Source organism: Oncorhynchus gorbuscha, unplaced genomic scaffold (assembly GCF_021184085.1).
Source record: "Oncorhynchus gorbuscha isolate QuinsamMale2020 ecotype Even-year unplaced genomic scaffold, OgorEven_v1.0 Un_scaffold_505, whole genome shotgun sequence".
Classification (NCBI taxonomy): domain Eukaryota; kingdom Metazoa; phylum Chordata; class Actinopteri; order Salmoniformes; family Salmonidae; genus Oncorhynchus; species Oncorhynchus gorbuscha.
Genome location: NW_025745339.1, coordinates 77,402 through 91,928, shown reverse-complemented (window position 1 = coordinate 91,928; position 14,527 = coordinate 77,402). Strand labels below are relative to the sequence as shown.

The window sequence follows — 14,527 nt, the reverse complement described above, 5'->3', positions numbered from 1 at the left end:
AGTTACATCGTGTTACCTCAGTGGTCTGTGTAGGTGATGAGTTGGAAGCAGAGTTACATCGTGTTGACCTCAGTGGTCTGTGTAGGTGATGAGTTGGAAGCAGAGTTACATCGTGTTGCCTCAGTGATCTGTGTAGGTGATGAGTTGGAATCAGAGTACATTTACCTCAGTGGTCTGTGTAGGTGATGAGTTGGAATCAGAGTGACATCGTGTTACCTCAGTGGTCTGTGTAGGTGATGAGTTGGAAGCAGAGTTACATCGTGTTGCCTCAGTGATCTGTGTAGGTGATGAGTTGGAATCAGAGTTTTACCTCAGTGGTCTGTGTAGGTGATGAGTTGGAATCAGAGTCATCGTGATCTGGTCTGTGTAGGTGATGAGTTGGAGGCAGAGTTACATCGTGTTGCCTCAGTGATCTGTGTAGGTGATGAGTTGGAATCAGAGTTACATCGTGTTGCCTCAGTGATCTGTGTATGTGATGAGTTGGAGGCAGAGTACATTTACCTCAGTGATCTGTGTAGGTGATGAGTTGGAAGCAGAGTACATTTACCTCAGTGATCTGTGTAGGTGATGAGTTGGAAGGCAGAGTTACATTGTGTTGCCTCAGTGGTCTGTGTAGGTGATGAGTTGGAGGCAGAGTTACATCGTGTTGCCTCAGTGATCTGTGTAGGTGATGAGTTGGAGGCAGAGTTACATCGTGTTACCTCAGTGATCTGTGTAGGTGATGAGTTGGAAGCAGAGTTACATCGTGTTGCCTCAGTGATCTGTGTAGGTGATGAGTTGGAGGCAGAGTTACATCGTGTTGCCTCAGTGGTCTGTGTAGGTGATGAGTTGGAGGCAGAGTTACATCGTGTTACCTCAGTGGTCTGTTTAGGTGATGAGTTGGAAGCAGAGTTACATCGTGTTGACCTCAGTGATCTGTGTAGGTGATGAGTTGGAATCAGAGTTACATCGTGTTGACCTCAGTGATCTGTGTAGGTGATGAGTTGGAAGCAGAGTGACATCGTGTTACCTCAGTGGTCTGTGTAGGTGATGAGTTGGAAGCAGAGTTACATCGTGTTGCCTCAGTGATCTGTGTAGGTGATGAGTTGGAATCAGAGTACATTTACCTCAGTGGTCTGTGTAGGTGATGAGTTGGAATCAGAGTGACATCGTGTTACCTCAGTGGTCTGTGTAGGTGATGAGTTGGAAGCAGAGTTACATCGTGTTGACCTCAGTGATCTGTGTAGGTGATGAGTTGGAATCAGAGTGACATCGTGTTACCTCAGTGATCTGTGTAGGGGACAAATCGTTAATATTGGTTAAAAACCCGGAGACGCTGTGATCCCTAAATGTCACTGGTCTTTCTCTGTGTTCTCTAGTAAGAAGCAGATGAACTCTGGAAGCAAGTGCTTTGCTGTAATGAATCTAGTGTTGTCATTTATATCTGGGAAGGATGTGCTGAAACTAGAGTGTCTTAAACTCGGTAAACCAAAAGGGAAGTTACTTACCATGTGAGACTGTGCCGAGCGCTAGAAGGTTCTAATCACATTGTTGTTGTTGTTGTTGAATTGCGTTTATGCTAATAACGCTGTAGTAGGGTTTCTGATTGGTGAGGGAAGCGTTAGGGGACAAATCGCTAAAACCTCGAAGCAATTAAATGTTTGGAACAACTTTTAAAAGTTTATATGACTTCTAATGTGTGAAGTTAAAAAAAAAGGCTATATAGCTTCTTGCAGGTGTACGTGGGTGGGTGGGTATGAGTGTGTGTGTGTGGGTATGTGTGGGTGTGTGTGTGTGTATGTGTGTGTTTGTGGGTGGGTATGTGTGTGTGTTTGTGGGTGGGTATGTGTGCGTGTGTGCGGGTGGATATGTGTGTGGATATGTGTGTGTGTGTGTGTGTGTATATGTGTGTGTATATATGTGTGTGTGTGTGTGTGTGTGTGTGTGTGTGTGTGTGTGTGTGTGTGTGTGTGTGTGTGTGTGTGTGTGTGTGTGTGTGTGTGTGTGTGAGAAACCACACATCCCCTTGGCAGACAGAGAAAAGGCGCTCGACTCAATTCAAGGAACCGTTGCTCTATTTCCCTTCTAACGACCGTCTAGAGAGGCTCCTGTTGTTTTACTAGAACAACCCCCTGTTGTTACAGAGCGAGTCGACCCAATTCGGTACTTTTACCCCAGTCTCGTCTCATCCTTCATAAAACATACCAAGATCACATGTCTTGTATATGCTTGCATGAGGTAGTTTGACTATAAAGGGCTGTTGTACTCCTGGTTTCATTAAGCCCTCGGCCGAACACCTCAGAAGTGCATACGCCTGACCAGCTACGTTATTGCAATAATTAACTGATGAATAAAGTAGAATTATTTTGAATAAATAAATGTCTCTCCTCATTGGGTAGAGTAATTCCACGACATCGGACTCCTATACAGGAGAGCGGTCTCATTCAGCTACGTAGCTGGCTACAGAACACACACCTTCAGCTACGTAGCTGGCTACAGAACACACACCTTCAGCTACGTAGCTGGCTACAGAACACACACCTTCAGCTACGTAGTTGGCTACAGAACACACACCTTCAGCTACGTAGCTGGCTACAGAACACACCTTCAGCTACGTAGCTGGCTACAGAATACACCTTCAGATACGTAGCTGGCTACAGAACACACACCTTCAGCTATGTAGCTGGCTACAGAATACACCTTCAGCTACATAGCTGGCTACAGAACACACACCTTGAGCTACTTAGCTGGCTACAGAACACACACCTTGAGCTACTTAGCTGGCTACAGAACACACACCTTCAGCTACGTAGCTGGCTACAGAACACACACCTTCAGCTACGTAGCTGGCTACAGAACACACACCTTCAGCTACGTAGCTGGCTACAGAACACACACCTTCAGCTACGTAGCTGGCTACAGAACACACACCCTCAGCTACGTAGCTGGCTACAGAACACACACCTTCAGCTATGTAGCTGGCTATACATTCAGCTACATATGGCTACAGAACACACACCCTCAGCTACGTAGCTGGCTAGAATACTATACGTATGTTACACCTTCATATGTATACATTTCAATCAGGACTGACTAATCAGAATACTATTATGTTACTGTATATGTACTAATCAGAATACTATTATGTTACTGTATATGTACTAATCAGAATACTATTATGTTACTGTATATGTACTAATCAGAATACTATTATGTTACTGTATATGTACTTATCAGAATACTAGTATGTTACTGTATATGTACTAATCAGAATACTAATTATGTTACTGTATAGATTTATGAATTTTATTTGAATCCTAGTACTGAATATAATGTGTAACTATAATCAAGAATTAGAACAAAGACTGTCTGTTCCTTGGTAGAAACGAATGAACTTATCGTCAGACCGGCTAGAATGCTTATCTACACAGGGAGACCTTGGCCTGGTCGTAAATGATCTAAACCCGGCGAGGGAACGATGTAGGAAGGCTTGTGAACTATAATGACGTCATTTTCAGTTTATAACCCGTTGTAAATTGTATCATGGTCAGTACTCTCGCGAATAAACGCTAGTGCCTTATTTTGAGACTGGTCTCCGCCCATTTTATGCAAATAAGTATCTTACAAATCCTTAGAAATGGGCTGAGTGTATTAATTGAATTGGTTAATAAATATGTAGGAATGTAATTCCTCTAACAACCTTCCAGTGAAATGCTGACTGACTGCTGCCCTTAACCAACCATGTGGTTTAATTGTTTCATTTTTTACCCCCCCCCAACAATAAGAAATAAAAGTAACAAATACAGGACACACACAAAGATAAGGTACACCAACACACACACACCATCAGCTATGAACCTGGTTACAGACACACACAGAGATAAGGTACACACACACACACACACACACACACACACACACACACACACACACACACACACACACACACACACACACACACACACACACACACACACACACACACACACACACACACACACACACACACAGTTATGAACCTGGTTACAGGACACACACAAAGGCACACCAACACACATACTAACCCTCCAACACACTGATCTACACAATCCAATTGAACTGTTCATTTGACAGGATCTTGACATTATAAGACAGTAAACTACTAGCTAGTATAGCAGGCTGTGAATAAAGACCTGAACCCCTGGCCTGGTCTCCCTCTCCCGTAGCTGGAGTCTGGAGAGGGGACACCTGACAAGGTAACGGTGACACTCCGCTGGGGACACCTGACAAGGTAACGGTGACACCTGACAAGGTAACAGTGACACTCCGCTGGGGACACCTGACAAGGTAACAGTAACACTCCGGTGGGGACACCTGACAAGGTAACAGTGACACTCCGCTGGGGACACCTGACAAGGTAACAGTGACACTCCGGTGGGGACACCTGACAAGGTAACAGTGACACTCCGGTGGGGACACCTGACAAGGTAACAGTGACACTCCGCTGGGGACACCTGACAAGGTAACAGTGACACTCCGCTGGGGACACCTGACAAGGTAACAGTGACACTCCGCTGGGGACACCTGACAAGGTAACGGTGACACTCCGCTGGGGACACCTGACAAGGTAACAGTGACACCTGACAAGGTAACAGTGACACCTGACAAGGTAACAGTGACACCTGACAAGGTAACAGTGACACCTGACAAGGTAACAGTGACACTCCGCTGGGGACACCTGACAAGGTAACAGTGACACTCCGCTGGGGACACCTGACAAGGTAACAGTGACACCTGACAAGGTAACAGTGACACTCCGCTGGGGACACCTGGCAAGGTAACAGTGACACTCCGCTGGGGACACCTGGCAAGGTACCAGTGACACCTGACAAGGTAACAGTGACACTCCGCTGGGGACACCTGACAAGGTAACAGTGACACTCCGCTGGGGACACCTGGCAAGGTAACAGTGACACTCCGCTGGGGACACCTGACAAGGTAACAGTGACACTCCGCTGGGGACACCTGACAAGGTAACAGTGACACCTGACAAGGTAACAGTGACACTCCGCTGGGGACACCTGACAAGGTAACAGTGACACCTGACAAGGTAACAGTGACACTCCGCTGGGGACACCTGACAAGGTAACGGTGACACTCCGCTGGGGACACCTGACAAGGTAACAGTGACACCTGACAAGGTAACAGTGACACTCCGCTGGGGACACCTGACAAGGTAACAGTGACACTCCGCTGGGGACACCTGACAAGGTAACAGTGACACTCCGCTGGGGACACCTGACAAGGTAACAGTGACACCTGACAAGGTAACAGTGACACTCCGCTGGGGACACCTGACAAGGTAACAGTGACACTCCGGTGGGGACACCTGACAAGGTAACAGTGACACTCCGCTGGGGACACCTGACAAGGTAACAGACACTCCGCTGGGGACACCTGGCAAGGTAACAGTGACACTCCGGTGGGGACACCTGACAAGGTAACAGTGACACTCCGCTGGGGACACCTGACAAGGTAACAGTGACACTCCGCTGGGGACACCTGACAAGGTAACAGTGACACCTGACAAGGTAACAGTGACACTCCGTTTGGACACCTGACAAGGTAACAGTGACACCTGACAAGGTAACAGTGACACTCCGGTGGGGACACCTGACAAGGTAACAGTGACACTCCGCTGGGGACACCTGACAAGGTGATTTGACACTCCGGTGGGGACACCTGACAAGGTAACAGTGACACTCCGGTGGGGACACCTGACAAGGTAACAGTGACACCTGACAAGGTAACAGTGACACTCCGGTGGGGACATGATTTTTTATGACAAGGTTGACACTTTGGGGACACCTGACAAGGTAACAGTGACACTTGAGGACACCTGACAAGGTAACAGTGACACTTACACCTGACAAGGTAACAGTGACACTCCGGGGGACAGACTGGTTGAATCCACGAACGTCATTTCAACAATGGAAATCTACGTGATGAAGTTTAATCAACATGGAACTGATTTGGAAAAGCTGATGTGACACGGTTCAAATACTTGTTGATTTTTTATTTCACCTTTATTTAACCAGGTAGGCTAGTTGAGGAACACCTTTATTTAACCAGGTAGGCTAGTTGAGAACACCTTTATTTAACCAGGTAGGCTAGTTGACGAACATCTTTATTTAACCAGGTAGGCTAGCTGAGAACACCTTTATTTAACCAGGTAGGCTAGTTGAGAACACCTTTATTTAACCAGGTAGGCTAGTTGAGAACACCTGTATTTAACCAGGTAGGCTAGTTGAGAACACCTTTATTTAACCAGGTGGGCTAGTTGAGAACACCTTTATTTAACCAGGTAGGCTAGTTGAGAACACCTTTATTTAACCAGGTAGGCTAGTTGAGGAACACCTTTATTTAACCAGGTGGGCTAATTGAGAACACCTTTATTTAACCAGGTAGGCTAATTGAGAACACCTTTATTTAACCAGGTAGGCTAGCTGAGAACACCTTTATTTAACCAGGTAGGCTAGTTGAGGAACACCTTTATTTAACCAGGTAGGCTAGCTGAGAACACCTTTATTTAACCAGGTAGGCTAGTTGAGGAACACCTTTATTTAACCAGGTAGGCTAGCTGAGGAACAAGTTCTCATTTACAATTGCAACCTGGCCAAGATAAAGCAAAGCAGTGTGACATAGACAACACAGAGTTACACATGGAGTAAACAATTAACAAACCAATAACACAGTAGAAGAAAGAAAGTCTATATACAGTGTGTGCAAAAGGCATGAGGAGGTAAGGCAATAAATTGGCCATAGGAGCGAATTATTACAATTTTGCAGATTAACACTGGAGTGGTAAATGAGCAGATGATGATGTGCAAGTAGAGATACTGGTGTGCAAAAGAGCAGAAAAGTAAATAAATATAAACAGTATGGGGATGAGGTAGGTAAAATTGGGTGGGCTATTTACCGATAGACTATGTACAGCTGCAGCGATCGGTTAGCTGCTCAGATAGCAGATGTTTAAAGTTGGTGAGGGAGATAAAAGTCTCCAACTTCAGCGATTTTTGCAATTCGTTCCAGTCACAGGCAGCAGAGTACTGGAACGAAAGGTGGCCAAATGAGGTGTTGGCTTTAGGGATGATCAGTGAGATTCACCTGCTGGAACGCGTGCTACGGGTGGGTGTTGTTATCGTGACCAGAGAGGTGAGATAAGACTGAGCTTTACCTAGCATAGACTTATAGATGACCTGGAGCCAGTGGGTCTGGCGATGAATATGTAGCGAGGGCCAGCCGACTAGAGCATTCAGGTCGCAGGAGACGGGTGGCATAAGGTGATTCGGTAACAAAACGGATGGCACTGTGATAAACTGCATCCAGTTTGCTAAGTAGAGTATTGGAAGCTATTTTGTAGATGACATCGCCGAAGTCGAGGATCGGTAAGATAGTCAGTTTTACTAGGGTAAGCTTGGCGCCGTGAGTGAAGGAGGCTTTGTTGCGAAATAGGAACCAGCAACAGGGCAGGTTACTGAACCAGCAACAGGGCAGGTTACTGAACCAGCAACAGGACTGGTTACTGACCCAGCAACAGGGCTGGTTACTGACCCAGCAACAGGGCTGGTTACTGACCCAGCAACAGGGCTGGTTACTGACCCAGCAACAGGGCTGGTTACTGACCCAGCAAACAGGGCTGGTTACTGACCCAGCAAACAGGACTGGTTACTGACCCAGCAAACAGGACTGGTTACTGACCCAGCAAACAGGACTGGTTACTGACCCAGCAACAGGGCTGGTTACTGACCCAGCAACAGGGCTGGTTACTGACCCAGCAACCGGGCTGGTTACTGACCCAGCAACCAGGGCTGGTTACTGACCCAGCAACCAGGGCTGGTTACTGACCCAGCAACCAGGGCTGGTTACTGACCCAGCAACCAGGGCTGGTTACTGACCCAGCAACCAGGGCTGGTTACTGACCCAGCAACCAGGGCTGGTTACTGACCCAGCAACAGGGCTGGTTACTGACCCAGCAACAGGGCTGGTTACTGACCCAGCAACAGGGATGGTTACTGACCCAGCAACAGGGATGGTTACTGACCCAGCAACCAGGGCTGGTTACTGACCCAGCAACAGGGCTGGTTACTGACCCAGCAACAGGGCAGGTTACTGACCCAGCAACAGGGCTGGTTACTGACCCAGCAACCAGGGCAGGTTACTGACCCAGCAACAGGGCAGGTTACTGACCCAGCAACAGGGCAGGTTACTGACCCAGCAACAGGGCAGGTTACTGAACCAGCAACAGGGCAGGTTACTGAACCAGCAACAGGGCAGGTTACTGAACCAGCAACAGGGCTGGTTACTGACCCAGCAACAGGGCAGGTTACTGACCCAGCAACAGGGCAGGTTACTGACCCAGCAGGGCAGGTTACTGAACCAGCAACAGGGCAGGTTACTGACCCAGCAACAGGGCAGGTTACTGAACCAGCAACAGGGCAGGTTACTGAACCAGCAACAGGGCAGGTTACTGAACCAGCAACAGGGCAGGTTACTGAACCAGCAACAGGGCAGGTTACTGAACCAGCAACAGGGCAGGTTACTGAACCAGCAACAGGGCAGGTTGATGAACCAGCAACAGGGCAGGTTACTGACCCAGCAACAGGGCAGGTTACTGACCCAGCAACAGGGCAGGTTACTGAACCAGCAGCAATATACTTTTCATGCTGAATAAAGTGAAAACATGAAGTTATGTATTGAACAGTTCTGTGTCCATGTTGACAAACCATAAAACAAAGCGACTCTTCTCTCTTTTAAAAAATAAACTAAATAACTTGTTTCATCTTAGATTTTTTTTAAAGAATCACGACTCTCATTTCACAATTTTAACTTTTTATTAAATCACACTTTCAAGAAAACAATAACAAAACTGAGATGAAACCATAACATGTTTTCCCCAATGAAAGGACATCTAAGATGTGAAACTAATTCCCAGAGATCTGTGTCACTACAACTGAAACTAAACAGCATTTTTTTTATAGCTAAAATCTAATCTTGCTGTCCGGTAAGAGTCAGAACTAAAGATCTTTGGGTTAACCACTGTGAAGAAACTTGTTGTTTTAACTCCTGGGCCTATTAATCGTGATCAAGTAAAACTCCCGTCCCCTAGCAGTCCTGGTGTGTATCCACTAACAACAGAATCATAGGGACTAACTTTCATTTTTCACAATATAAACTTTTTTTGTTGCAAAACATTTTCAGTATAAAAACGTTTCAGTACAGCGAGGTACTAAAGAATTAGAACCCAGATCAGTTTTAACTCCAGTCCTTACTGTTTGTTCTCATGTTGTGCGAACTGGACCCACTGGTTCCAGTTGTTTTCATGGGGTAAAACCTGTCCTAGACGCAGACAGCAGTCGATGGTCGGCTCATAGAACACAGTGGTCGTCTCAGCCGGTCTTACCCCCGTCTCCTCCAGCCTCACCCCCGTCTCCTCCAGCCTCACCCCCGTCTCCTCCAGCCTCACCCCCGTCTCCTCCAGCCTCACCCCCGTCTCCTCCAGCCTCACCCCCGTCTCTCCCTCTCTCTCCTCCCCCACCATGAGGACGGCGGCTGGACGGGAGAAGAGGGAGGGTTTGGGACGTCTGGTCACGTACTTCTTCTTGATACAGCCCAACTCAACGAGGGCCTGAGGGGAGGAGTGCGGAGGAGCAGAGGAGGGACGGGGAGAGGAGCATGAGAGGGGGGAGAGGAGCAGGAGAGGAGAGACGGGGAGAGGAGCAGGAGAGGGGGAGAGGAGCAGGAGGGGGACGGGGAGAGGAGCAGGAGGGGGAGAGGAGCAGAGGGACAAGGAGGAGAGAGGAGGGACGGGGAGAGGAGCATGAGAGGGGGAGAGGAGCAGGAGAGGGAGATGGGGAGAGGAGCAGGAGGGGGATGGGGAGAGGAGCAGGAGAGGGGGAGAGGAGCAGAGGAGGGACAAGGAGGAGAGAGGCGGGACAAGGAGGAGAGAGGAGGGACGGGGAGAGGAGCAGAGGAGGGACGGGGAGAGGAGCAGAGGAGGGACGGGGAGAGGAGCAGAGGAGGGACGGGGAGAGGAGCAGAGGAGGGACGGGGAGAGGAGCAGAGGAGGGGCGGGAGAGGAGCAGAGGAGGGACGGGGAGAGGAGCAGAGGAGGGACAGGGAGAGGAGCAGAGGAGGGGCGGGGAGAGGAGCAGGAGAGGAGGAGGGGGGAACAGAAGGAGGGACAGGGAGAGGAGCAGAGGAGGGACGGGGAGAGGAGCAGGAGAGGGGACGGGGAGAGGAGGAGGGGAGGAACAGAAGGAGGGACGGGGAGAGGAACAGGAGAGGAGGGACGGGGAGAGGAGGAGCAGAGGAGGGATGGGGAGAGGAGGAGCAGAGGAGGAGGGGGGGGAACAGAAGGAGGGACAGGGAGAGGAGCAGAGGAGGGACGGGGAGAGGAGCAGGAGAGGAGGAGGGGAGGAACAGAAGGAGGGACAGGGAGAGGAACAGGAGAGGAGGAAGGGAGGAGCAGAGGAGGGACGGGGAGAGGAGCAGGAGAGGGGACGGGGAGAGGAGCAGGAGAGGGGACGGGGAGAGGAGCAGGAGAGGAGGGACGGGGAGAGGAGCAGGAGAGGAGGGACGAGAGAGAAGGACCAGAGGAGGGACAGGGAGAGGAACAGGAGAGGAGGGACGGGAGAGAGAAGGACCAGAGGAGGGACGGGGAGAGGAACAGGAGAGGAGGGACGGGAGAGAGAAGGACCAGAGGAGGGACGGGGAGAGGTGCAGGAGGAGGGACGGGGAGAGGAGCAGGAGGAGGGACGGGAGAGGTGTAGGAAAAGAGGGACATGGAGAGGAGGAGCAGAGGAGGGACAGGGAGAGGAGCAGGAGAGGAGGGACGAGAGAGAAGGACCAGAGGAGGGACAGGGAGAGGAACAGGAGAGGAGGGACGGGAGAGAGAAGGACCAGAGGAGGGACGGGGAGAGGAACAGGAGAGGAGGGACGGGAGAGAGAAGGACCAGAGGAGGGACGGGGAGAGGAGGACCAGAGGAGGGACAGGGAGAGGAGCAGGAGAGGAGGGACGGGAGAGAGAAGGACCAGAGGAGGGACAGGGAGAGGAACAGGAGAGGAGGGACGGGAGAGAGAAGGACCAGAGGAGGGACGGGGAGAGGAACAGGAGAGGAGGGACGGGAGAGAGAAGGACCAGAGGAGGGACGGGGAGAGGAGGACCAGAGGAGGGACGGGAGAGAGAAGGACCAGAGGAGGGACGGGGAGAGGTGCAGGAGGAGGGACGGGAGAGAGAAGGACCAGAGGAGGGACGGGGAGAGAAGGACCAGAGGAGGGACGGGGAGAGGTGCAGGAGGAGGGACGGGAGAGAGAAGGACCAGAGGAGGGACGGGGAGAGGAGGGACGGAGAGAGAAGGACCAGAGGAGGGACGGGGAGAGGAGGGACGGAGAGAGAAGGACCAGAGGAGGGACAGGGAGAGGAGCAGGAGAGGAGGGACGGGGAGAGGAGGGACGGAGAGAGAAGGACCAGAGGAGGGACGGGGAGAGGAGGGACGGAGAGAGAAGGACCAGAGGAGGGACGGGGAGAGGAGGGACGGAGAGAGAAGGACCAGAGGAGGGACGGGGAGAGGAGGGACGGAGAGAGAAGGACCAGAGGAGGGACGGGGAGAGGAGGGACGGAGAGAGAAGGACCAGAGGAGGGACGGGGAGAGGAGGGACGGAGAGAGAAGGACCAGAGGAGGGACGGGGAGAGGTGCAGGAGAGGAGGAGGGACGGGGAGAGGAGGGACGGAGAGAGAAGGACCAGAGGAGGGACGGGGAGAGGAGGGACGGAGAGAGAAGGACCAGAGGAGGGACGGGGAGAGGAGCAGGAGAGGAGGGACGGAGAGAGGAGGACCAGAGGAGGGACGGGGAGAGGAGGGACAGGGAGAGGAGCAGGAGAGGAGGGACGGGGAGAGGAGGGACGGAGAGAGAAGGACCAGAGGAGGGAGCAGGAGAGGAGGGACGGGGAGAGGAGGGACGGAGAGAGAAGGACCAGAGGAGGGACGGGGAGAGGTGTACATGAGTGAGCCTGACCAGTACTGGTGATGTCAGCAGCTGTGAAGGAGCGGCTGGTTACTTTCCTCTGTTGTATTTAATTATCTTTTGTCATTTTAAATGCAACAAATTGCCATTCAAAAAATAACTATTATATTATACATCCATGATGATCAGCTGATCTAGCCTACATCCCAGCTGATCTAGCCTACATCCCAGCTGATCTAGTCTACATCCCAGCTGATCTAGCCTACATCCACAATGATCAGCTGATCTAGTCTACATCCCAGCTGATCTAGTCTACATCCCAGCTGATCTAGTCTACATCCCAGCTGATCTAGTCTACATCCCAGCTGATCTAGTCTACATCCCAGCTGATCTAGTCTACATCCCAGCTGATCTAGTCTACATCCCAGCTGATCTAGCCTACATCCCAGCTGATCTAGCCTACATCCCAGCTGATCTAGTCTACATCCCAGCTGATCTAGTCTACATCCCAGCTGATCTAGTCTACATCCCAGCTGATCTAGTCTACATCCCAGCTGATCTAGCCTACATCCCAGCTGATCTAGCCTACATCCCAGCTGATCTAGCCTACATCCCAGCTGATCTAGTCTACATCCCAGCTGATCTAGCCTACATCCCAGCTGATCTAGTCTACATCCCAGCTGATCTAGTCTACATCCCAGCTGATCTAGTCTACATCCCAGCTGATCTAGTCTACATCCCAGCTGATCTAGTCTACATCCCAGCTGATCTAGTCTACATCCCAGCTGATCTAGTCTACATCCCAGCTGATCTAGTCTACATCCCAGCTGATCTAGTCTACATCCCAGCTGATCTAGTCTACATCCCAGCTGATCTAGTCTACATCCCAGCTGATCTAGTCTACATCCCAGCTGATCAGCTGATCTAGTCTACATCCCAGCTGATCTAGTCTACATCCCAGCTGATCTAGCCTACATCCCAGCTGATCTAGCCTACATCCCAGCTGATCTAGCCTACATCCCAGCTGATCTAGCCTACATCCCAGCTGATCTAGTCTACATCCCAGCTGATCTAGCCTACATTCCCGATTATCAGCTGATCTAGCCTACATCCCCGATGATCAGCCGATCTAGGTTTAATTTTGGGGAATGCTGTTGAATGGAATGAGGTTTAATTTTTGGGAATGCTGTTGAATGCAATGAGGTTTAATTTTGGGAATGCTGTTGAATGGAATGAGGTTTAATTTTTGGGAATGCTGTTGAATGGAATGAGGTTTAATTTTGGGAATGCTGTTGAATGGAATGAGGTTTAATTTTTGGGAATGCTGTTGAATGGAATGAGGTTTAATTTTTGGGAATGCTGTTGAATGGAATGAGGTTTAATTTTGGGGAATGCTGTTGAATGGAATGAGGTTTAATTTTTGGGAATGCTGTTGAATGGAATGACGGTATAGTATTTATATATATATATATATATATATATATATATATATATATATATATATATATATATATATATGTTTAGCAGCTGCCCCACCAAAGGTCTGTGCACGGCCCCGGTGTGGTCGTCGTTCCTACCTGCACGAGGTCCAGTACCACCACTGGCTGCAAGACCCCTCTGTAGTGTTCCAGCAAGACGTGTTCTGGTAAACCAGGCCGGGTCATGATGTGGTAGAGGACAGCGTCCAGCATGCCTTTACACACCGGCCTGTTCAGACTGCCGTCCACGATACGCCACGGACGACTGACGAACGACACGTCACACACGCCGCCGCTGTCTTCCTCTTCCTCGCGCAGACCGCTAGCTTCACCATCCTCTTCCTCACGCAGACCGCTAGCTTCACCATCCTCTTCCTCGGGCAGACCGCTAGCTTCACCATCCTCTTCCTCGGGCAGACCGCTAGCTTCACCATCCTCTTCCTCGGGCAGACCGCTAGCTTCACCATCCTCTTCCTCAGCTAGAGATGAAAATGGCTTCTCGCCGTCGCCCACTGAGGAAAATAAAAAACACAATGAAACACACCGGTGAACAGACAGTGGTCTGGTTAACGGGGTCAGCTGTAGTCTGGTTAACGGGGTCAGCTGTAGTCTGGTTAACGGGGTCAGCTGTAGTCTGGTTAACGGGGTCAGCTGTAGTCTGGTTAACGGGGTCAGCTGTAGTCTGGTTAACGGGGTCAGCTGTAGTCTGGTTAACGGGGTCAGCTGTAGTCTGGTTAACGGGGTCAGCTGTAGTCTGGTTAACGGGGTCAGCTGTAGTCTGGTTAACGGGTCAGCTGTAGTCTGGTTAACGGGGTCAGCTGTAGTCTGGTTAACGGGGTCAGCTGTAGTCTGGTTAACGGGGTCAGCTGTAGTCTGGTTAACGGGTCAGCTGTAGTCTGGTTAACGGGTCAGCTGTAGTCTGGTTAACGGGGTCAGCTGTAGTCTGGTTAACGGGTCAGCTGTAGTCTGGTTAACGGGGTCAGCTGTAGTCTGGTTAACGGGGTCAGCTGTAGTCTGGTTAACGGGGTCAGCTGTAGTCTGGTTAACGGGGTCAGCTGTAGTCTG

At 50.3% G+C, this 14,527-nt stretch overlaps 1 protein-coding gene across 1 annotated transcript in view; it reads right to left on the bottom strand.

Moving 5' to 3' along the window:
* Positions 1-8,838: 8,838 nt before the first annotated feature.
* Positions 8,839-14,527, bottom strand: part of LOC124018417 (general transcription factor 3C polypeptide 1-like) — a 35,666-nt gene continuing 29,977 nt past the window's right edge. Inside the window, exons 7-8 of the mRNA XM_046333727.1 lie at positions 13,562-13,941; positions 8,839-9,646 (exon numbers count right to left, since the gene is read on the bottom strand). Of these exons, the coding sequence (XP_046189683.1) occupies positions 9,287-9,646; positions 13,562-13,941 (740 nt within the window). The 3' untranslated portion in view covers positions 8,839-9,286. The remainder of the gene's footprint in view (positions 9,647-13,561; positions 13,942-14,527) is intronic.